The following is a 23,208-nucleotide window of genomic DNA, read 5'->3' on the forward strand; positions in this document are numbered from 1 at the left end:
CTGTCCGCAGCCTCTGCAGCACCAGTTCGATCCCCGGCCAGGGAGCAACCCACATGGCACAGCAGACCTCTCCTGACTCCCTGACCTCCCTGACCTCTCCTGACTCCCTGACTCTCCTGACCTCGCCTGCTGCTCCCCTCAGCAGTATACTTCGGTCCATCTGCCTGTTCTGTTCCCCACTCTGTCTCTGGTGGTTCCTCTCACCCCCCACGCCTCTGGCCTGTACCCCAGTTCTTGTATGCATAAATGAATAAATCTTTTTAAAAAAGGAGAAATGAAAACACAATGACCTATGGCTTCTGTAGAATGTTCAGTTTACATATATGTGTGTATATATATAATATACTTGGATTTTTTCTGAGAGATAATTACATGAATTACACAAAAAGTACCAGAGCCAATTGCACAAGGACTATTCTCAGTAGAGAGGGATATAAATCTCAGAAATGCTCCTAGGGGACCTATATTGTATTGGAGAAAGGATCTAAATCATATGATAAAAAACACAGAATAATAAATGTTCACCTATTGCATGATATAGGTTAGATATACCACTGAAATTGTTACTGCAATTTCCCAGGAAATCAGACAGCATTCAAAGAGGTGGAGAGAGAGAGAGAGAGAGAGAGATTTAATTATCACACGGGTGGGCTCAGTGGGATTGCTCCCCAAAGGGCTGAGCACCCAAGAGTAAAAATGGCAGGGTTTTATACAGTTTGTATGAGGAAACTTGCTATCCCATCCATCATAGCATAAAGCACTCTTTATGTTCAGGAAGGGGGTCAAGATAGCGACGGCTGCCACTGTGAACCAGCAGTGCAGTATACCCAGCGCTTCTCCGCTCTAGCAAGCAACAGAATCTAAGGAGCAGACTGCTTAGATTTAGACAACAAGCAGCAGACTCGGGAAACTTCCTGCTTCACTTCCCCCCTTTTGATACCCCTACTATGTGCTGGGGAGTATCAATGTCAGGAATCATAGGAGGCACTCAGGATCTCATAGGTATCATTAGGAAAGGAGGGGAAGGGTTCATATTGTCTAATATTTTGGAGCTTAACAGCCTCCAAAGGGGACTGGATAAACCGCGTGGCCAGATTAAGAAGACAAGGCCCGAGGGCGAGCATCACAGGAACAAGAACGGAGACCAGTGGACTCAGAAGGTGAGCCAAAGTGCTAGCATGCTGATGCTTCCCTCAAGGGGGACCCTCCCAGTTCTTTTCTGGAGCCCAAAGTCTATCCTGGAGTTGGCTGGTAGACTCTCAAACAACACCTGACTTGTTGGCATAGAAACATCAATCTTCATTTAGATACAGGCGCAGGCCTCCGTGGGTGACTGTGAGCAGGTCTAGTCCCCTGCGGTTTTGGAGGCCAACTGCTGCTAAAGAATCCATTTGATCCTGGAGGTCATTTACAGACTGAGCCACATTATTGCGGTCTCGATCAACTTGTTGGGAGAGGACTGTGAACTTGTTTTGTGCCACCCCGAGGTCCACCGCCCCCAAGCCTATCTGCAAGAAACACCAAGGGCCACAAGCAGTGGGATGGCCGGGGCATATGCTTTGATGATGGCCAGGGCCAGTACCCTTTGGGAGCACATAGAGAAGAACCAGAGACCTTGGAAACATATGTGCAAAATACAGAGACATTAGGGTGCTGGCCAGGGCCCAAGACACAGGGGGCTTGCTCCCAGATTTTAGGGCAGGGCAGGCAATAATCTAATATAATGAGAACGGCCAAACCAAAGAGGAAACAGGAAAAACAACCAACATTGGGGGTGAGTCCCACAGCTTATGAACATCTACCTGATGTTCCTCAAGCCTTCGCCGTGCGTTGACCAGCCAGCTTCCGGGCTCTGGTTGGAGCAGGGTCTCTAGAAGGTTCAAGGTGTCCAGTCAGGGTTTTCCCACAGGGTCAGCCTGAGTTGGTTTGCAGGGTCCAGGCAGGCTGTCTATTTCTTTGGCGTCTTTGGGCAGGCTGGCTTCACTCAGGAGTGGTTGGAGTAATACCCGGAGTAGGTGCAAATCAGAACAAGGAAATATTTGAAGCCTCTACAAGGCTTGATTTTTGGGAAGTCCACCCACAGGTCTTTAAAAGGGGAGGAGTCCATGTGTTGTATCTCCAGCGGGGGCCTAGGCCTCTGATCAGTATTACGTTGCATGCAAATCTGGCACCTAAAGAAGCAAACTGAAGGAACAAAAGTGTATCCGTCTGGTAAGAGGCACCACTTCTGGTGTTTTCTCCTTCATTTTGACACAAGCCATCTTTCATCTCAGCTCGGCTGTAGCTGGCCACCCGCAGAGCCAGAGGCTAAGCCCCGGGGCTCCAGGCTGTGGTGGTGGGCAGGTGATGTCTCCGCTGAGCCACCACGGGGGCCTGAGGTGGGTGTTATGGAGGAGCTGACGGACGAGGCAGCAGTGGGCAAGGCGGAGCTGGTGTGGCGCCTGCAGCAGGAGGCAGCGGCGCGCCTGGCCACTCTGGTGGAGCGAGGCCACCTCAACTAGGAGGTGAGTCGGCAGTTGCAGGTCTACCTAGGCCAGATCTGCGAACTCAAGCAATTTAGCCAGCACCTGCAGGCTGAGAACCGCAGGCTGTGCAACCTTTGCCGCTTTTTGGTCACGGGCATCACACTGTGCACCAGTGGCAGCTCTTAGCGACCCCAGCATCCCAGGCAGTGCTCAAGGACCTGAGGGGTTGTTGGCAGAAGCTGGCTGAGCTGGAGGGCTGCCACGAGGAGGAGCTCTGCCTGCAGTGGATGAGGACTGGGCCCCCGCCCCCCTCCCGGCCCCCCCCCCGCAGCACTCCGGGCGGTGTGGGGGGGCTCTGGCACCAGGCTGGCACCCGAGTTTGTCTTGCCCCTGTGTGGGCTCCATGACCTGGACTAAGGACACAGTTTTACTGACACCCGCCCAATTGCTCCCCAAAAACCAGGATTGTGGTACACCTGTAGATGTGGACGCCACCACAGCCCAGGGGCTGCTGGCTTTGGAGGGTCCTGTCCTGCTGGTCTGCTGCCAGCCTGGCTTTCAGGTTGGCCAGCCGGTTAATGAATAATCACTACTTTAACCAGACTCCAGACTTTCTCTAGCAGTTGAAGGATTTCCTTTTTGATGCCCCTGGCGGTGATGACTGCCACTTTGGCCGGACACCAGGCTGCTTCTAGCAACTGGAGGATTTTAGCTTTTCCCCCCCTGCATCTAAAATGCCCCATGCATGTGGATGATGGCAAACACATAGCAAGACTCTGTAACTGATAGATCTTTCGCCAGTTGAAAGGTGCGGGTGAGGACCCAGAGATCTGCAGCGAGGGCTACCTGCTTTGCCGAGTGCATAAGGAGCTCTCAGGAGTCCTTGAGCCCAGCCACGCCACACACACACCCCAACTTCAGAGCTTGCTCAACTGAGCTCCTGCTTTGTTTGTAGTCCCTATTCACCCTCTCAAAAAAGAAAAAAATGAGTGAGGGAAAGGGAAAAGGAGGGGAGAAATCAGGAGGGAGGGTGGAAAAGAGGGTGTCAAAAGGCCTGAAGCCAGATTTCATTAGAGACCACAATGTCCCTTGCTATTAATACCCAGGTCCTTTACTTATGCCCGATAAGACCTCTTTCCTGAGCTGTGACCCAATACCACAGACAAGATGGCAACACACAGCAAAGGAAGCAGAGATTGATATGAAGACATATGACACTATGTAGGGACGGACAGACAGACAGACAGACAGAGGCACAGAGCACAGGAGCCCAATCATATGCTAATGAAACCAGCCTGGAAGAGAATCCACGATAAACCATCCAGTTGAGCCCTTCCTAAATTCCTGACCCAAAAAATCGTGAATAAAACAAATGGTTGTGGGCCTCCCTGGTGGTGCAGGCGGTTGAGTGCAGCTCTGTGGAGCTGTCCACAGCCTCTGCAGCGCAGGTTTGATCCCCGCCAGCCTGGCGAGAATCCCACATGGCGCTTTAGATCTCTCCTGTCTCACCTGCTGCTCCCCTCAGCAGTGTGTTTCCTCAGTCTACCTGTTCTGTTCCCTGCTGTGACTGGTGAATCCTCTCACCCTCCCACACATCTGGCCTACACCCCGGTTCTTGTATAAATAAATAAATCTTAAAAAAAAAACAACCACATGGGCCTCCCCAGTGGCGCAGCGGTTGAGCGCTGGGTTGCGAAGCTGCCAGCAGCCTCTGCATCGCCGGTTCGATCCCCGGCTGCTCCCCGGCACCGGAGGAGGGTCCCACATGGCGCGCAGACCTCTCCTGCCGCCCGCTGCTCCCCTCAGCAGTGTACTTCGGTCCTTCTGCCTGCTCTGCTCCCCGCTCTGGCTCTGGTGAATTCTCTCACCCTCCCGCGCTTCTGACTGTACCAGTGCATGTATAAATAAATAAATAAATAAATCTTTAAAAAAAAAAAAAAAAAAAAAAAAACAACCACAAAATGGTTGTTCAAAGCACTGAGTTTTGGGGTGGTTTGTAATACAGCATTAGGTATCCACAACAGCTATCCAAATTTAAAGAACCCTTTGAGCCAGAAGCTGCACTTCTCTGAATCCGTCCTACCAAAATGCTTGTACCAGTGCACAAAAATCCCTGAGCAAAAGGTTTCATGGCAGCATTCTTTGTGATAGCACAAGAATAGAAGCAATCTACCTGTTCATCATTAAGGGAATGTCCAAATTAATTCTAATATATCTAGTCAATGATACATACTCTGCATGCTAAAAGTCTGAGACCAAAAAAAGTCCCATTTGAGGTCCTGTGAATCTAAGGTGACATACCAGAGTGGCTAAGAGCATAGGCTCTGAGGTCATACACTCTGGCGTTGCCAATATGATCTATGTGTGTTGGGGAAGGCTGTTTACCCTCTCTGTGCTGTGATTTCCTTATCTATAAGATGAAGATGATAAGCACACTACCTACTTCAGAGGGCTGTGGTTAGAAAAAAGTTAAAATGGCAAACCTTCTATGTCATTGTGCGATACGTATTTTGAAGATACAAAGAAATTGAAATTTAAAATGGGTTGGATTAGACTTTGAATATCCTGAAGGGATTGCAAAGCATAGTCTCTGCCAGATTCCCATCCTGGGACAGGGAAGGAGATTTGACAAAGGCTTGAAGGCAGTGGTGGAAGAATGCTTTTTAAAGAAATGGACTCCTACTGCAATTCCTGTCTGCCTTGCTATCTCTTAGATACCTCAGCACTTACAAACTCACTTATTTCTTTTTAATAATGGCTTGGCATTGCATTGTATGACTGCACCTCTATTTATTTCACCATCCCCTCTTGATGGACTCTTGGGTTGTTTCCAAGTCTTTGCTACAGTTACAAACAAAACTGCAGCAAACTTGTGCATTTATCTTGGCCTTCTCACTGCTGTTATTTCTGTGGTGCATAAAGTGTATGTGCATTTTTAAAGTTCTAATAGTTCTTGGCAAATTGTTTCAATATTTGGTTGCATTTCCCCCCTTCACTGCTTTTGATTTTGCAGCTTTGCTGTCTGTTTGTACATGGGTGTTTTGTTTTGTTTTTTGATGAACTTTAGGATCATCTTACCAAGTTTTATCAGGTCTTACTTTTGGATGAATACAGGCTGAATCAGCAACCATGTCTGCCTTGAAAATTTCAGTCTGGTAAGGATTAGGGTGGGGGCTGTGGTGTAGTGGGTGATGAAAGCTGTAAAACATTTACCTCGGGGCCAGCCCTTTACCATGGATTCTGGGAGCTCCCAGGAAAGAGCAGCCTAGTCTGTGCACTGGCCACAAAACATTTTCTAGAATACCAGCTCATCGAATTCACACAACGGTTCTTTGTATGAAGCAGTATTACTCCCTCTTCTACATGAGGAAACTGAGGCCTAAAAAATGAAGGCCTTGCTTAGCTCCAGCCTCCCAGCTCTTAACTCCTCTTCTCCTTTCTCTTTGTGTTGCTTCCCCCAATATCTTCTCCACCTCCCAACCTCCTATCCCCCCACACTTAGCCTTGCTGGTTGGGCTGGCAGAGCCCTGGGCCATGGGCACTCTCTGCAGCCACTGCCCAGGGCTGTGTGGCCTTCTAATAGAGGCCAGGGAGGGGACCCCATATGTCCAGGTAAACGGGGCTGTCACAGCAGGCTGGACCCTGCCACTTTGTGGGGACCCCAGACCTCAGCACCTGCCTCACTTACTTAGCCAGGGAATGCAAGTGGATCCCAATCTTTCTCTAGGCAAACACTTCTCTCCAGCCTGCCTGCCATAAATTCAGGTAATAGGCCTTTACAAGGTCGTTATCCTGACCAGGACCCATAGTAATTCCCAAGCTTCTGTGCCAGTGAAGTAAGTCTGTCTCCACGCCCACCCTCCCCGCCCCCTGCGCCCCCCTCCCCAACTCCCCGAAGCCTGAGGTTTTCTGAGAGGTCCTCAGTGGAAAGGGCATGAAACAGGCCGCTCACCCCCCAGTTACTTGCATCACCGCTGCAACTCTTCCTCACCCGCCCTCCTCCAGACCTTTATGGCTCCTTCAAGGTCCTGAGAGCCGGGTGGACTAATGATGGGTGCGAACACCTAAGGGAATTACCCGCGGCTCTTCGCTGGCTCTGGCTCCCCCGCGTGTGGACCAGCGGAGCTGCCATCTGGCCAAGCCCGCCCCTCCATTCCCGCTTACAGCAGCCGGGGCTCACCTGATGCAGTCCTCGCCCGCCTGAGTCGCCATCTCGCGCGGTTTTTGAGGCTTTGCCCCAGATTGCTTTCCTTTCCAGCAAAAAGAAAGGGCGTTGATTGAGAGATGCCCCCAGGCCTCACTTGTGGGGATGCAGCACCGGGTGCAGCGCCAAGGGGCCAGTGAATTCCCTCAAGCAGACAGAGAACACATCTGGATTCCATTCTCAACTCTCACCAGCCTGCTGTGTGTCTCTGGGCCAGTCATTAACGTCTCTGAACTTCATTCCCCGCCTCTGTAAAATGGAGCTTCGATATGCTAGCACTTGTCAGGCCTGCCAAGATGATTAAATGAGACAGTACAGGTGACAAGTGGAGAGCAGGAGGATAACAATTACCTCCAGAACGGGACATTCACTCTATGCTTGGATTTTGAAATCACCCTATTAAAAAGTATCATCCACAGATGAAGAAATTGAGAGACAGAGGTTTAGTGATTTCTCTGGACTAGGCAATGTTAGAGCTGGGGCTACATTCAGGAAGACATGGGTACAGACTGGGAAGTATGAATGGGGGGACCAAGGTTTGTGAATTTAGGGCTGCCCAGAGGCCTGAAAAGTAATTCGGCAGTGCCCCCCTCTAGCTGTTAACCAGTGCTTTCATCCTCCAAGGAGTGTTCATTCCTTCTTAGTATAGCGACCGCCTAGGCCTATTTCCTTCTACCCATTCAATATCAGGGCTGCTCTATAACAAAGAGACGGAGAGAGACTTGTCCTGGGTGACATGACTAGGCTCCCGGAACTGAACTGGAACACAGTCCAGCCCTGTACTCCTGCTGCTCCTCCCACTCATTTCCTCTGTGTGGTGCTGGAAATATTTTCAGGGGGTCTCCCAGTCACCTCCTTTGACTGGCCCAATGATAAAATGACAGGAGCAAGACAAGCAAGAAAAAAGACAAATTTAATTTATGAGCCTGGAGATCGATCCATAAAATATGGAATTTAGTGATGGCCATAGACCTAGTTTATACAGCTTTTAGACAAAGAAGCAATAAATCTGTGAAGAGCACAGAGGACAAAGAAATTCTTGGAGCAACTAATTTAGTGAGCTAAGCAGAGCTTGTTTACACAGCTTCCTGTCCCTGTCTCTGAGGATAAGGGCTCTTTCTATGTCTGGAGAGGGAGGGGGTCTGCTTACCCAGAGATTTATTTCCTGCTTTCAGAGGGGACAAGAAGGAGGAGGGTCAAAGTAAATGGCCACTTTTAGGAGAAAGAGAGTTTTAGGGTATCATTCATTCACCTTTTTTGAAATTTAAAATCAATATGCTACTTTGGTGCGTCTTGGGGTGGCCTGATCTGGGACCTAAGAGTGGGCAGTGCTATAGAGGGGTGCTCCTTTTCACTCACAAATGGGCGCCTCTCCAGTGGCTGCCACTGGCCACTCCCATCCCCACTTGGCCAGACCTACTGCCCACTTCCCACTCCAGACCTCTCTCCCCTCACACAGCTGATGTTCTCAGCAGAAACGTCCGGTGCAGCCTCTGGCTCCCAAGTGCTGGCACAAGACCAGCAGATATTTTACCACTCTGTGTACATTTTTTTCTTTTGTTAGAAAGGGACTAGCAAGTGATTCCAGTGGCATCTTTGGGGAGATAAATTATGGGTATTTTTTTCTTGTGTGTATTTTAAATTTTCTTTGGTAATGAGCAAACATTATTAATAAGACAAGAAATAATAATTGTTTTAACATTCGTTTAAGGCAACAATCACAAAGAACGAGTTGGATAAAAATGGATTGTTCCTAGGAAGAAAACGAAAGTGGTTATTAAACAAAGAAAAAGAATACCAGCTTTGCTTGTGCTGATAGAAATGCAAATTAAAATTACACTGGTTTGTCATTTCTTACCTAGCATGTTGGCCAGAATCCACGTTTGACAGCCTGTTCTGTTGGGAAGGCTGTGAACAAACACGCTTTTTCATATGTGCCACATGGGAGTGCAAAACAGCCCCTATGAGGGGGAATAGGTAATAGCTAGCAAAATTACACATGCATTTGTTTGCCCTTTGAGCCACCAATCCCACTTCTAAAAATTGATCCCCTAGAGGCATGGTAAAAATGACCAAACAATACATGCTTGAGATTGTCCGGTAACTATTGTGATAGCAAAAGACTGGAAACAGGCCCATGTCCATCAGAAAGGACTAGACTGGGGGCCTCCCCGGTGGCACAGTGGTTGAGCGCTGCCCGCGGCCTCTGCGGTTCCGGTTCGATCCCCGGCTGCTCCCCGGAGGGTCCCACATGGCACGCAGACCTCTCCTGCCACCCACTGCTCCCCTCAGCAGTGTACTTCGGTCCTTCTGCCTGCTCTGCTCCCCGCTCTGGCTCTGGTGAATTCTCTCACCCGCCTGCGCTTCTGACTGTACCCAGTGCTTGTATAAACAAAACAAATAAAATAAATAAATAAATAAAACATGCCTCTATAAAAAAAAAAAAAAAGAAAAAAAAAAAAGAAAGGAGTAGACTGGTTGAAGAAGCCTCATTATGAACCACTCTGAGATTGCAAAAAGAACGTAGGACACCTCGACAGACATACAATTTTTATTGGTATCATGTTAGTGGTCTTACTTAATTGGTTCATTTTTCCCCTCTCAGCAGTAGGCGTTTAATCATGCTGCTGTGAATACCTCTGGTCCCCTGCCCGGCTAGTGGCATAGTACCACATTTTATCCATCCACTACCCCAGCGTGGACGCTAAGGTTGTCTCCAATTCCTGGCAACCACAAAACAACGACAGGGCCGCAGACATCCTCTGACATGTCCCTGCCTGAGCTTGTAAGAGCAGAGCTGGATTTCAGGACCATTCTCTTCGTTGACTTCCTTCATCACCGCCAGGCTGTTTTCCAGACCAGCTGCCCCAGGCTACTCCCACCAGCGGGGCACTGGCTGTGAGAGCCCCACATCCCCCCAGCATTTGGCATTATTCAGCTCTCTATTTTTGCTAGTCTAGTTGGTGTGAGAGCTCACTGCCACTTTAATTAGTATTTTTCTTATCACGAATAATGTGATCTTCCTTTCTCATGCTTTCAAGCCCAATGGGGTTTCTCTTCCTTAAACGCCTGCTCAAGTCCTTGGGGTGCCTGGGGGCGGCCTGACCAAGGTCCTGAGCCCTCCGGGAGGCCTTGAACGCCACGCCAAGGCCGAGAGAAGGACCAGGTCCCAGACCCCGCTCATCCACGTGGCCTCGACCTCGGGACTCTGGCGTGAAAGCTCGTCCACGAGCAGGTCGAACGAGCCAGAAGGAATCTGCAGCCGCTCCGCGGTGCCCGGAGGCCGCCTAGGCTCCCCCACAGCTGTCCGGAGGCCGGGCCGCGGGCGAGGGGTCTGCCAGGGCAGCCCCTAGGAAGTCCCCTAGCGCCTCTCGGAGGCCTCCCGCCGCCCCGCCCCCAGCTTAGCGCCCCTCCCAGGGCCCCCCCAGCCCTGCACGGGCTGCAGCTGCAGTCGCGGCGGGTAGACGCGCGCTTTGGGGCTGCGGAGCCGGCGGGATGGAGGAGACGCTGGCGGGGGAGACCGATGGCCGTGAGTGCGCGGGTCTCGGGGCCGAAAGGGCTGGAGGTCGCCGGCAGAGGCTGTTAGAAGGTCGCCCGCCATTCTCTGGGGGCGATCAACGCTGCGGATGGCGCGGTCCCTTGGCTACCTCCGTTTTGGGCTTTTTTCGTGTGTGGCGCCGAGAGGAACGCGCACCGGGCGGAGGGGACCTTGGTTTCTCGAGTGGGGCTCGGGGGGCGCCACCCGCACCGAGAGCTGGGAGCTGTGGCGGCAGAGGCTTTAGCTATAAATTAGGGAGCAATGTGACCCTTTATCGTGCTCTTACTTTGTACTTTGTGAGCGGGCCGAGCCTATACAAGCACGGATTTTGATTTTCTCAGCAGCCCTGTTGGCGCCATTTTGCAGAAGAGAAAGCTGAGGCATAGGGTGGTTAAATAAATTGCTCAAGGTCACACAGCCATTAAGTGGTAGAAACGATGAAGGCCCCAACTCCTACAGAATGTTGGGGCTCAACAGGGAATAGAGACCTTGTCAAATGGGGAGACTGGAACCCAGTGGAGGAGCTGCGGTAGTGAAGGTGGGTGAGGGCACCCTAGGGCATGCCTCAATGAGTGTACCCACTGCCAGGGCTCCAGGCCGAGCAGCAGCATCTGTGTGCACAGAGTCGGCATTGGCCTACTGCGGGCATTGGCCCCACTGACTGGGAGAAGGCAGAGAAGGATTGTCCTCATTGGGGTGCAGGTGGAAGTGGGGATGGGGACTCTATGGAGATGCTATTTCAGAAGTACAGGGTTCTACCTGGGACAGTGGGTCCCTTTAGCTGTACCTTAAAGAATGTGCAGCAGTGGGGTTTTGGGGTGTGTGAGAATTCTGGGCAAAGGCTCAGAGATAAGAATGTAGTGAGTATTTGATGTGGCAGGAAAGAAGGTGGATGTTGAGATGGAGGGAGGAGATGAGACTGGACTTGATTTCTTGAGCATTATGTGGGGTGGGCTTGCTTCCATTTTGTTTCTTGGCTATTCTTGCCAGGCACTGCTCCTGGTCTTCAGCTGAGATAAACGGTGTCAGAGCTGGAAGGGATCTGTGCAAATTACTTTCTTCGCCCTCCCTCACTTTTATAACAGAAGAAATGGAGACCCCCCCAAGGGGTGACCAGTCCAGAATCCTGATGCTGGAAAGTGGCTGAGTGGACCCTGGAAGCCAGGCTTCTCTGAGCTCACACTGAAGCAGCAGCCCTTTTCTGGAAACTGGATCTTGGTGGGTTAAGGAAAGAAAAGAGGTTAGGAAAAGAAAAGTTAGGGACACAGATGTTTGGATTTGAAAGTATTACAGGGCAACCCCAATGTGATATGGGTTGGCCTGAGTGTGGGTCCTCAACTGCATGCTTAAAAAGAACTTACAATGAGACTCAACTGCAAATACACACAAAAAGACAAATAAAGGGTTTATTCACAAAAAGGGAAAGGAAGAGAGGAATAACTCAGTGAGAGCAAGAGAGAGAGCGGTAAGTTGGTGAATGTGTCCTACCAGTTCCACTGAGCTGGGATCCCAATAGTACGCTGAAGCCCAGTGAAAAACCAACAACTCCAAGGCCCACACATCTGGTTATATACCAGGCCTGTCTGCTTAACTCCACCCTCAGTTCCCAGCAATACTCCCTTCGTTGGTGATGACATTATAGGATTTGCAGTCCTTGATGTCTCGGATCTCTTTGGTCTGGGGTGGGGGTGGGATACATAAGACCTGAGTTTGTGGAGTTCATTCAGGACACTCTCTCCCTCCCACAAAAGGGACTCTTCAAGATCCTGTTATGTTACCTTGAGAAGGGCTCTCTCTTTACCTACAAGAAGGCAGACCTCTTTGGGTTTGGGGGAGGGTGGAGCATCAGCAGGGACCACACTTGGAAGATGGTGTTTTCCTCCTTCCCCTGAGTATTGTCCTGAAGCTGCCTCCCGCTCTGAGCTTTGATTTTCCAGGAGAAAAATTAATTTTAATTGGGACAGCATCTTTTTTTTTTTTTTTTTTTTTTTGTTATATGTTTTTTATTTTTATTTTTTTTTTAATTTTTTTTAAATATTAAATTATTTTTATATCCCCATACAATTGCAAACGCCCCATTCTGACCCCAATCCTTCCCCTAACGCCCCCCCCCCCCAAAAAGTGTCTCTGGTTCATAGTTTTTTGTTGATTTTGATTTTCACTTTCTTATATTCATTTTCCTGGTCCCTTATTTAAGTTTTCTAGATTCCTGCTATGAGTGATGACCATCCGGTATTTTTCTTTTCTTTTTGGCTTATTTCGCTGAGCATGATCCCTTCCAGTGCCATCCATGTTGCTGCAAATTGCATGTGTTTATCTTTTTTGAATGCTGAGTAATATTCCATGGTATATATGTACACATCTTCTTGATCCAGTCATCATCTATTTTTGGGCATTTGGGTTGTTTCCAAAGCTCAGCTATTGTAAACAGTGTGCTATAAACATAGGAGTGCAGGTGCTCTTTTGGAATTGATGTTTCTGTGTCCTTTGGGGGTAAATACTAGGAGTGGAATTGCTGGATCATATGGAAGCTCTATGTTTAGTAGGTCCAGAAATCTCCACACAGCTCTCCATAGTGGTTGGACCAGTTTGCACTCCCACCAACAGTGCACAAGAGTTCCTTTTTCTCCACATCCTCGCCAACATTTGTTGTTGCTAGTTTTTTTAATATGTGCCATTCTCACTGGTGTGAGATGGTATCTCATGGTAGTTTTGATTTGCATTTCCTGATGACAAGTGATGTTGAACATTTTTTCATATGTCTGTTGGCCATTTGCATTTCCTCTTCAGAGAAGTTTCTTTTTAGCTCTTCTGCCCATTTTTTGACTGGATTATTTTCTTTGTTGTTGCTGAGTCTCATCAGCTCTTTGCAGATTTTTGTGATCAGTCTTTTCATTAGTGTTGGGCAAAAATGTTCTCCCAGTGTGTGGGGTTTCTCTTTGTTTTTGTTATTGTCTCTTTGCTGTGCAGAAGCTCTTTAATTTGATGTAGTCCCAGCTGTTTATCTTTCTCTTCACTATCACTGCTTTGGGTGATGTGTCTGTAAAGATGTCTTTGATGTGCAAATCCCGTAGTGTTTCGCCTATATTTCCTTCTATGTATTTTATGGTTTCAGGTCTTATGTCTAGTTCTTTAATCCATTTTGAGTTGATTTTTGTGTATGGTGTGAGGTAGTGGTCAAGCTTCATCTTTTGCATGTAGCGACCCAGTTTTCCCAGCACCATTTATTGAACAAACTTTCTTTGCTCCAATGCATAGTCTTTGCTCCTTTGTCAAAGATTAGTTGACCATAAATCTGTGGGTTTATTTCTGGATTTTCTATTCGATTCCATTGGTCTGTATGTCTGTTCTTGTTCCAATACCATGCAGTTTTGATGATTATGGCTTTGTAGTATAGTTTGAAGTCTGGGAGTGTGATGCCTCCATTTCCTTCTTTTTTTTTCAGTAGAGCTTTGGCTATTCGGGGTTTTTGGTGATTCCATATGAATTTCATCAATAATTGTTCTATTTCTTTGAAGAATCCATTGAGATTTTGATTGGAATAGCATTGAATCTGTATATTGCTTTTGGTAGGATGGCCATTTTAATAAGTTTATTCTTCCAATCATGAGCAGGGGATGTCTTTCCATTTCTTTGTGTCTTCTTCTATTTCTTTTAACAGTGTTTTATAGTTTTCTTTGTATAGGTCCTTTACCTCTTTGTTAGATTTATTCCCAAATATTGATTTTTTTTGTTTCGATAATAAAAGGGGTGGTTTTTTTGATTTCTTCTTCTTCAGATTTATTGTTTGTGTATAGGAAGGCCACTGACTTTTGCGTGTTGATTTTGTATCCTGCCACTTTACTGAATTGATTGATGAGTTGAATTAGTTTTTCTGTGGAGATTTTGGGGTTCTCTATGTATATTATCATATCATCTGCAAATAGTGATAGTTTGACTTCTTCTTTTCCTATTTGGATTCCTTGGATGTCTTTCTCTTGTCTTATTGCTCTGGCTAGGACTTCCAGTATTATATTGAAAAGCAGTGGTGAGAGTGGACATCCTTGTCTTGTTCCAGATCTTAATGGAATTGCTTTCAGCTTTTCACCATTGAGAATGATACTGGCTGTTGGCTTGTCATAGATGGCCTTTATGATGTTGAGGTATGTTCCTTGTATCCCAAGAATTTCAAGGGCTTTTATCATGAATGGGTGTTGCACTTTGTCGAAAGCTTTCTCAGCATCTATTGATATTATCATATGGTTTTTATATTTCTTTTTGTTGATGTGTTGGATAACGTTGATTGATTTTCGGATGTTAAACCATCCTTGTGCCCCTGGAATGAATCCAACTTGGTCGTGGTGAATTATCTTATGGATACATTGTTGGATTCTGATAGCTAAAATTTATTGAGGATTTTTGCATCAGTGTTCATTAGGGAGATTGGCCTATAGTTTTCCTTTTTTGTGTTGTCCTTATTCGGTTTTGGTATTAGTGTAATATTGGCTTCATAGAACGTGTTGGTATTGTCCCTTCCTTCTCAATTTTTGGAAGAGTTTGTGAAGGATAGGCACTAATTCGTCTCTGAATGTTGGTAGAATTCATTTGTAAATCCATCAGGTCCTGGGCTTTTGTTTTTGGGGAGGTTTTAATTACCATTTCAATTTCGCTGCTTGTAATTGGTCTGTTTAGGTGTCTATTTCTTCTTTATCTAGCTTTGGGTGATTGTAGAGTTGTAGGAATTTGTCCATCTCCTCTAGATTGTTGAACTTGTTTCCATATAACTGTTCATAGTAGTTTACTGATTATTCTTTTGATTTCTGCTGTGTCCGTTGTGATTTCTCCTCTTTCATTTATGATTCTGTGTATTGTGCTTTCTCCTTTTTTTCCTTGTGAGCCTGGCTAGGGGTTGTCTATTTTATTATTTTTTCAAAGAACCAGCTCTTGGTTTCATTGATCTTTTGGATTGTTTTTTAGTTTCAATTTCATTTATTTCTGCTTTGGTTTTTATTATTTCTTTTCTTCTACTGGTTCTGGGGTTTTTTTGTTGTTCTTTTTCTAGATCTTTAAGCTTCGAGATTAGGTTGTTTCTTTGAGTTCTTCTTGTTTTTTGATGTGAGTTCTATTGCTATATATTTTCCTCTTATTACTGCTTTTGCTGCATCCCATACATTTAGGAATTGGTGTCCTCCTTGTCATTCAATTCAAAGAATTTTTTTAATTTCTTCTTTGATCTCCTCATTAGTCCAGTGGTCTTCCAGTAGTGTGGCTTTTAATCTCCATGAGGTAGGATAGTTCCTTGCCTTCTTTTATGATTTATTTCTAGTTTGATGCCTTCGTGGTCAGAAAAGATGGTTGGTATGATTTCAATCTTGGTGTATCTGTTGATGTTTGTCTTGTGCCCCAGTATGTGATCGATCCTGGAGAATGATCCGTGTGCGCTTGAGAAAAATGTGTACTCCGTTTTTTTTGGGTTTAGTGTTCTATAGATGTCTGTTAAGCCCAAATGCTCTAGGTCCTTATTTAGAGCTTTAGTTTCTTTACTTATTTTTTGTCTTGTTGATCTATCCATTGTTGATAGTGGTGTGTTGAAGTCTCCCACTACATATGTGTTTCTCTGATGTCTGTTTTCAGAGAGGACCAACAGTTGTCTGATATATTTGGTGCTCTTCGTTTGGTGAGTATATGTTAATGAGTGTTATTTCTTCTTGAAGTATTGTCCCCTTAATCATAATGTAGTGACCATTGGGTCTCTTTTTTTTTTTTGAGTTTGAAGTCTGTTTTATTGATATAAGTATAGCTGTTCCTGCTTTCTTTTTTGGCCCATTTGCTTGTAGGATTGTTTTCCATCCTTTGACTTTGAGCCTATTTTTATCTTTTGTAGCTAAATGTGTTTCCTGGAGACAGCAAAAGGTTGGGTTTTGTTTCTTAATCCAGGCTGCAACTCTGTGTTTTTATTGAAGAGTTTAGTCCATTTACATTTAGAGTTAATATTGATATGTTAGCATCTGTATTTGCCATTATGTTTGTCTTTCCTTTGATTTTATTTATTTATTCTTTTAATAACTTTTTTTTTTTTTTTGGTCTTCTTTCGTTGTTATTCGTCCCTCTGAGGTTCTGGCTTTAGGATCCTTGTAGTATTTTTTGGAGTGGGGGTTTAGTCGCAATGAAATTCCGGAGTTTCTCTTTGTCTGGGAAGGTCATATTCTTTCTTCATGGAGGAAAGAGAGCTTTGCGGGATAGAGTATTCTTGGTTGGCATCTGTTTTCTTGGAGTCTGTTGACTATGTCCTCCACTCTCTCCTTGCCCGTAGTGTTTCTTCAGAGAAGTCTGATGTCAGCCTGATTGGTTTTCCTTTGAATGTATCTGTTTCTTTCCCTCTTGCCAGCTTCATTATTTTTTCCTTGTCCTGGATTCTTGGGAGCTTTACTATTATGTGTCTTGCTGTGTTTTCCTTTCGTCGTGGAAGTTTGGTGTTCTTCTTGCTTCTTGTATATCAATTTTCAGCTCCTTCTTCGCATTTGGGAAGTCTCTTCAATTATATCCATGATATTTTCTCTGTTCCTACATCTCTCTCCTCTCCTTCTGGAATTCCTATAACTCTTATATTTCCTTTCCTCATGGAGTCAGATAGTTCCGAAGTCTTTCTTCATTCTTTTTCCTTCGTACTTCTCTTTCCTTTTCTGTTTTGGTTCTTTTTATTTCTGTGTCTTCAAGATTACTTATTCGTTCTTCCATTCATCTATTCTGCTTTCATTGCTTTTCCCAGAGTTCTTTAGTTCCTCCATTAATTCTTTGATCTCTGCATTTCTCTTACTTCCCTCTTTAGGGACTCAATTTCCTTCTTCTGATCTATCACTTTTTTAATCATGGCAATTTTAAATTCTCTTTCTGGAAGGCTCAGAAGTTCTTCCAAGTTGCTGTCGTTGCAATCTGGGGAGTGGTTTTCTTTTTTTGTGTGTGCTTCTTTCCTGAGGAGTTTTTAGGTTGCGTGTGGTTCTTCTACTCCCTACTGTCTGTTTCTAATTTGTCGTATGCGTTGGGACACTGTGTTGCTCGGACTGACTGACATCTTGGGTGAACTTCTCCGCTCCCTCTGGCTCTTCCAGGAGCCATCTCTGTCTTCTGGGGGAGCTTTCTGCTGGTTTTAGGCAGTTTTTACTGAAGAAATGTCCCTGTTCTCAAATGGCGAAGCGGGATGCAGTCCCTGCGCCTCCGGTTTCAGGCACACTCTTCTGCGCACCCGGTCTGCCCCGGACGTGGGTGCCTGCTCCCTCTGTGGGCTCAGACTGCTGGTCGGAAGGGGCCTGGCGTGGAATAACTTCCCGGCTGGCCACTGGGTCCTCCAGAAACCTTCTGCCCTTTTCAAGCAGTCTTAAGAAATGTCCTGTTTTATAGGGTGTTAGTGACTTTTTTTTTTTCCTGGTCGCTAGGTGGCGCCAGAGATCTCTCCTATTGTCCTTGGGGGGCTGTTTTTCGCCTCCCCCCACCCCGTGGGACAGAGAACAGAGCGGGAATGGTAGGGTACACCTCAACAGCTTTGGGGTGCTGTGTCTGCCTTGTGCCCCACCGTCGTGGAGAAACCACGTCCCTAATTTTCGTGCCCGGGTCTCAGTTCAAAGCCCTCAGTTCCAGGACGCGGGCTGTAGCCCAGTTCAGTGGCGCGGGAATGGCGCCTTTTGCACCGCTCCCGTGCCTGGGCGCCTGGATCCTGCTTACTCAGGGAGGGACCTTCACCTCAGTGAGGACCTCCGCGCGTCTCCCCGCAAGCCTAGGTAGTCTCCCCGCAAGCCTAGGTCGCAGGCGCGGGGACCTGGGCAGCCGCGATCCAGGTCTGCACTTGCTTTTCAAGCGCGCCGAGCACTCCGCGTTTCCGCGCCAGCTTACCGGCAGCCCGGGCTGTGTGCGTGTCTCCCGGGGTCTTGTTCTTCTCTCCTAATGGCGCCGGAGCCGTTCGCTCACCGCTGCGGCGGATCCTGCAGGGTTCGCCTCAGCTCCTGTTCACGGGGTGTGGTGGCTGCAATAGTTCCTTTCCACTCACAGTCCCGCTTGCTGCCTCGTTTGTTCTTGTGGGCCGTTTTGGTTTGTTGTTTCCTCCTCTCTGCAGGTCGGAGAGTGCCGCCTCTGTGGGCGGGGGAGGGGAGCAGGGTTCTGCGCTTCCCTCCCTTCTAGTCCTCTTTTATGGCCAGTTTCTTCTTCGGGCAGTTCGCTGGCGTCACCCGTTTATCTTCCGTGGCCCAGTTCTCACTGGGACCTGCCGCTTTTCCTCCTATTCACTTTTTTAATGGGAGATCTTACTCGCAGCGTCTCCTCGCCGCCATTTTGCCGGGACAGCATCTTACAGTTCAAAGAGATTTAATGATTTGTATGTCAGTCTTTTATTCCACTAATAGGTGCTAGTGCCTGAATTTGGAGATAGAGCAGTTAAAAAATCAAAAACTGGGCCTCCCTGGTGGCGCAGGGGTTAAAGTCTCAGTGCTATCAAGCTATTCCCCAGCCACTGCGACATGGGTTTGATCCCTAGCCAGGGAGCTAACCCACATGGCACAGCAGACCTCTCCTGTCTACCCACTGCTCCCCTGGTAGATTTACCTGTTCTGCTCCCCACTCTGTCTCTGGTGAATCCTCCCACCCCCCCACCTCTGGCTTACACCCCTGTTCTTGTATGCATAAATAAATAAAGTAAATCTTTTTTTAAAAGCAGGCAAAAGTCTCTTCTCCCAGGGACTTATAATGGGGGAAGCAGACAACAAACCTAATAAATATGTAAGTGTAGCCATGCCTTTGCCGAGTGGTATTATGGAGAATAACAATGCAGAGAGGTGTGTGGGGAGGGTGCTTCCCTTGACTGGGCTTCACTTACTCAAAAGGTCCTGAATGAAGGAACCACCTCCAGGTCTTTGATCTTCAGAATCTATTCTCTGCCCCTGTGGTATAACAGTGGAGGGCTGCCTGGGAGGAATAATAGCGACAGTGACAATGATGACGACAATGATGACCCTTTTTCCAGATACCATGCTAAGGGGTCTTCTATCTTACTTCTAATCATCACAATGACCCTGCAGGGCAGCTCATATCCCCATTTTGCAGATGAGGAATTGAGGCATGGGGTAATTAAGTAACTTAAGTCACAAAGCCAGGAAGTGGCTCAACAGAGCTGAACAGCACACAGATTGTGTGCTGAGCTCCACAGATTGTATCTAGGAAGCCCTAGAAGGCTATATGGAATTATCTGAAAAAAACAAACTGCCTGCAGTTATCTTAGTGCATCCTAGCCTTCCCTGCCAAGACACTGGCCACCCGGACCTGGCTGCAAGGAGGGACTGGGTCCAGACATTCACTAAACATTCAGGATGTGGCTTTGGTAACAATAAAATCACAAGATTACCTGTCATGTGATGACTTTGCAAAGGGTCAACAAATATTTTTTCTTTGTGCTAGTGTGTCTAAGGCTTTCTGGAGGAGGCAAGTGTAGCCATTACTGTGAGGATTGTTAGTGTCACTCATGCAAGCAGTTTTGCTACTTATGCCCACTTGGGCCCGCTGCAAGCTGTGGGTAAATCAGGAAGGGTCAGGGTGCCAAATCCCTCCTGACCAATAATAGTGACAGTGACAATGATGACGACAATGATGACCCTCATCAGCCAAGGAGACCTGACATCTTCATAAAGCAAGAGCTGTCAGGATGGTGGTGGCTTGGGGGCAGGGGAGCTGCCCACCCTGGGCCACATCAGCAGAATCTTCCTGGCTTGACTACCAACCCCCTGAACCCACCCGCGGCAGGGGGCGAGTGGGGGAGGCTCTGAGGTTCCCTCTAGTCTGTGAGATAAAGGAGCCGGATGAGGGTGAGAGGAGCACAGAAAGGGAGCACAGCGAAGGCAGATCAGGGTGCACCCAGAGCTGGGAGGCGAAAGCTGGCTAGAATTTGGGGATGAGGAGAGAGGTGAGGGTATAAAGACATCAAAGCTGGGTAAACAAGCTTACCTGGGCCTGACATGACAGGCGGTCCCATGGAGCCTTGCTGCCTTCTACACAGAGCTGTGGAAGAGGTCATATTGACTCCAGTGGGAATGAATCCATTCCCATGCCCAAGAGCAGCTCCTGGGCCTCGAGAATTGGATGACTGGGCACCTCTGAGGGGGCGAGGGGCACACACCTGGCTCCTGTGGATGGTCTTGCTCATGCTCTCCTCTCTTTATGGTTTTGCCAAGCCCTGGTTGTGTGGTGAGTTAGAAGGAAAAGCAGCTGTTTGGGGCTGACCCCAATATTAAGAGGGCTGAGAGGCATCCCCCACCCCCAGCCACTATTCCTAGCTGGGAGAGTCCTGCTTGGGAAACACTCAGGGTCAGAGAGGGGCTGTTTGCCTCTTCTCTCTATACAGTGTGGGGAGCCCTCCCCTCTCATTCCACATCCCTTTTCTCCCCCCAGTGCTTCCCTTGGAGAGGCAGCTCCACGAGGCCGCCCGCCGGAATAACGTCGGCAGGATGAAGGAGCTGATCGGGAGGAGAGTCAATGTCAGGGCCAGAAACCACGTGTGTAAACGCGCTTCTCCAAGTTGGGGCCCCGGGATAGAGACAGTGCCACAGTGACGCCTCCACACTTCAGGGACAGATCATGGGGCCTGCATTTGCATGTGCTAACTTGGGGGGCACTTCATTGTCTACATTGTTGCAAGGTCTCTGGGACCTTAACCCCTGGGAGCCATTCAAAAACTGGGAGTGGGGGGGGTCAATGGTCAGGAGTTAGAGGTGACAGATAGGCAGCCTGGTACAGACACCTGGAGGAACAGAGATGGAGTGGTGCTTGTGGTCAGAAGCCCAGGTGTTCAGATCAAGAAAGGCTGCGCATGAGTGAGGCAGCAACTGTGTTCTGGTCTCAGGTCTTGCCTTGCCCGCTGAGTACGTAAGGCTGCTGTAGGCCCAGGCTTGCCTCAGGGGCTCAAAGACCAGGTCGAGAGGCAGACACAGCCCTCAGATCCGGCCTCAGGGAAGGTCACACATGTGTGGGCACAGCCCTGCTAGAGAAGTGGACAGAGGGAAAGTCTTGGCGCTTCTTGCTATCAGGAGTCTCTTAGAAAAGACGCCCCTGACTCTGTGACAAGACAGTGGATGCTGAAAGGATTGGATGCAGGATTCCTGACCACAGCAGAGGCTGCTCTGTCTAAAGTGACAGGGTATGATCTGGGTCTTCAGAGTCTGCCTGGGGCTCAGAAATAGTAGCAGGAATTCTAGGGTGTCTCTGGTGCATTTGGTTTTCCTGGTGTTCCTCAATCACCCTGGAGAGGTGAGGGGGCAGGAGATATTAGTCCTGTTTATAGATCAAAGCAGGCACAGAGGAGGGGCAGCAGTCACCTTAGGTGACCGGGCATGTTATTGGTGAGGGGCATCCATCTAAACTCCTAGATAAGCACTTGCAAGTAGCATGGACTTGTGGGACATGAGGATGCTAATGCCAGATTCATTCACTCATCCATTCATCGATAAGTATGTATGAAGGGCCTACCCCTCAGGCACTGTCCTAGGTGCTGGGGACAGAGCAGGACCCAGAGCAGATGGGAGAGGACAGATTTTAGACAGAGTGTCTCACAAACAGTTCACTTCCACTGCGATGAGTTGAGAGGGCGTGTGGTGGGAGAGGACCTGCCTTGCCTTCAGGGTTAGAGAAGGCTCCCTGAGGAGGTGGCATTTTTGTTGGTGCCTCAAGCAGAAGGGAAGGTTCCAGGCAGGGAGATGCATGGGCCCAAGCCCTGAGGATGAAGGAACAGCTGGTTCCCAGAGAGACCACACAGAAAACTAGTGTTTCCTCTTGTTGTTTCCTCACAAGTAAAAATCTATGAAGGCAAGAGGGTTCATGGGAGGGAGGCTGGCTCCCCCCAGGCCTACTCAGATGTTCTGAGAGTGGGAGACCATGATGAACTGCCAGGGGGGTTAACAATGAAGTGCGGGATTGGGAGGCTTCATCCCCATTCTGACTGAAGGAGGGGACAGAACCCAGGTACTCAGGGCCTTCAGGGACTTGGTGAACAGGCCACATGTAGCTTTCCAGCAGAAGGAGTGTTACAGGGCAGGGAGAAGGGCAGCCCAGACCCCACAAACCTGCCTGCTGTAATAGGTTCTGCCATCCGCCACATCAACACAAAACACATGAGACTTTAATGGGAAGGAACTTTAATACATTAGGAGACAATACAGGAAAGGCAAAGCATCTAGTTTCTAAATCAAGTTCCCAAAGTTACCCAATCCCTCGTGGGTAAAAGTCCACCCAAATGGGATTGGCCCAGAGCAAGTCCCCAAAACCTGCCACAGGTCTAAAGCATCTTTCAGAGAGGAGACTGAGGAAGGAAAGAAGCAGGATGGAGCCAGAAGGAGACCTGGAGGAGGCACATGGAGCCGAGAGACACGTGAAGAAACTGCGCTTGCCTTTTGGTTGTGGACTGGGTGACACAGACGTGGGTGAGAGATCCGTGGGGAGGTGACAATGGCAGCTTTTATCTTGATTTTGATTTTGCTCTTTTCCTCCCAGACTTGTCTGGTTGTTTCTGACCCTTTGCTGTGGGTCCCCACTGGAAAGTACTTTAGACTTGTGGCAGGCTTTGGGGCCTTGCCCTGGGCCAATCCCATTTGGATGGAGTTTTACCCACAAGGGGACGGGTAACTTTGGGTGCTTGATTTAGAAACAATATTCTTTGCCTTTCCGGTATTGTTTCTTAATTGTGTTAAAGTTCCTTCCCATTAAAGTCTCATGTGTTTTGTGTTGATGCGGCAGATGGCAGAACCTATTTAGAGCAGGCAGGTTTGCAGGGTCTGGGGTGTCCCTCTCCCTGTCCTGTAACAGGAGCAGCAGGAACAAAGACTTAGAGAGGGAAATAGTTTGGCACTTCTGAGAAGTGGTGGGAAGTGCCCGGCCTCACAACTCTACAATTATGAGTTTGTCCTAAGAGCAGTGGAAGCTGTGAAGTGTTTGGGGAAGGGTCAATGGATGTGGACATTGTGTTTTATTGCCTTCATTTCCTTTGCTGTAGA

General features: G+C 47.9%; 1 protein-coding gene across 2 annotated transcripts in view; it reads left to right on the forward strand.

The window, feature by feature from the left end:
- Positions 1 to 10,119: 10,119 nt before the first annotated feature.
- Positions 10,120 to 23,208, forward strand: part of ANKDD1A (ankyrin repeat and death domain containing 1A) — a 34,846-nt gene continuing 21,757 nt past the window's right edge. For both annotated transcript variants that reach the window (XM_054688090.1, XM_037502711.2), the window contains exons 1-2: positions 10,120 to 10,198; positions 20,615 to 20,718. In XM_054688090.1, coding sequence (XP_054544065.1) covers positions 10,165 to 10,198; positions 20,615 to 20,718 — 138 coding nt within the window. In that variant the 5' untranslated portion in view covers positions 10,120 to 10,164. The remainder of the gene's footprint in view (positions 10,199 to 20,614; positions 20,719 to 23,208) is intronic.

Source organism: Talpa occidentalis, unplaced genomic scaffold (genome assembly GCF_014898055.3).
Source record: "Talpa occidentalis isolate TD23 unplaced genomic scaffold, MPIMG_talOcc4v2.1 talOcc4.11, whole genome shotgun sequence".
NCBI classification, from domain to species: Eukaryota; Metazoa; Chordata; class Mammalia; order Eulipotyphla; family Talpidae; genus Talpa; species Talpa occidentalis.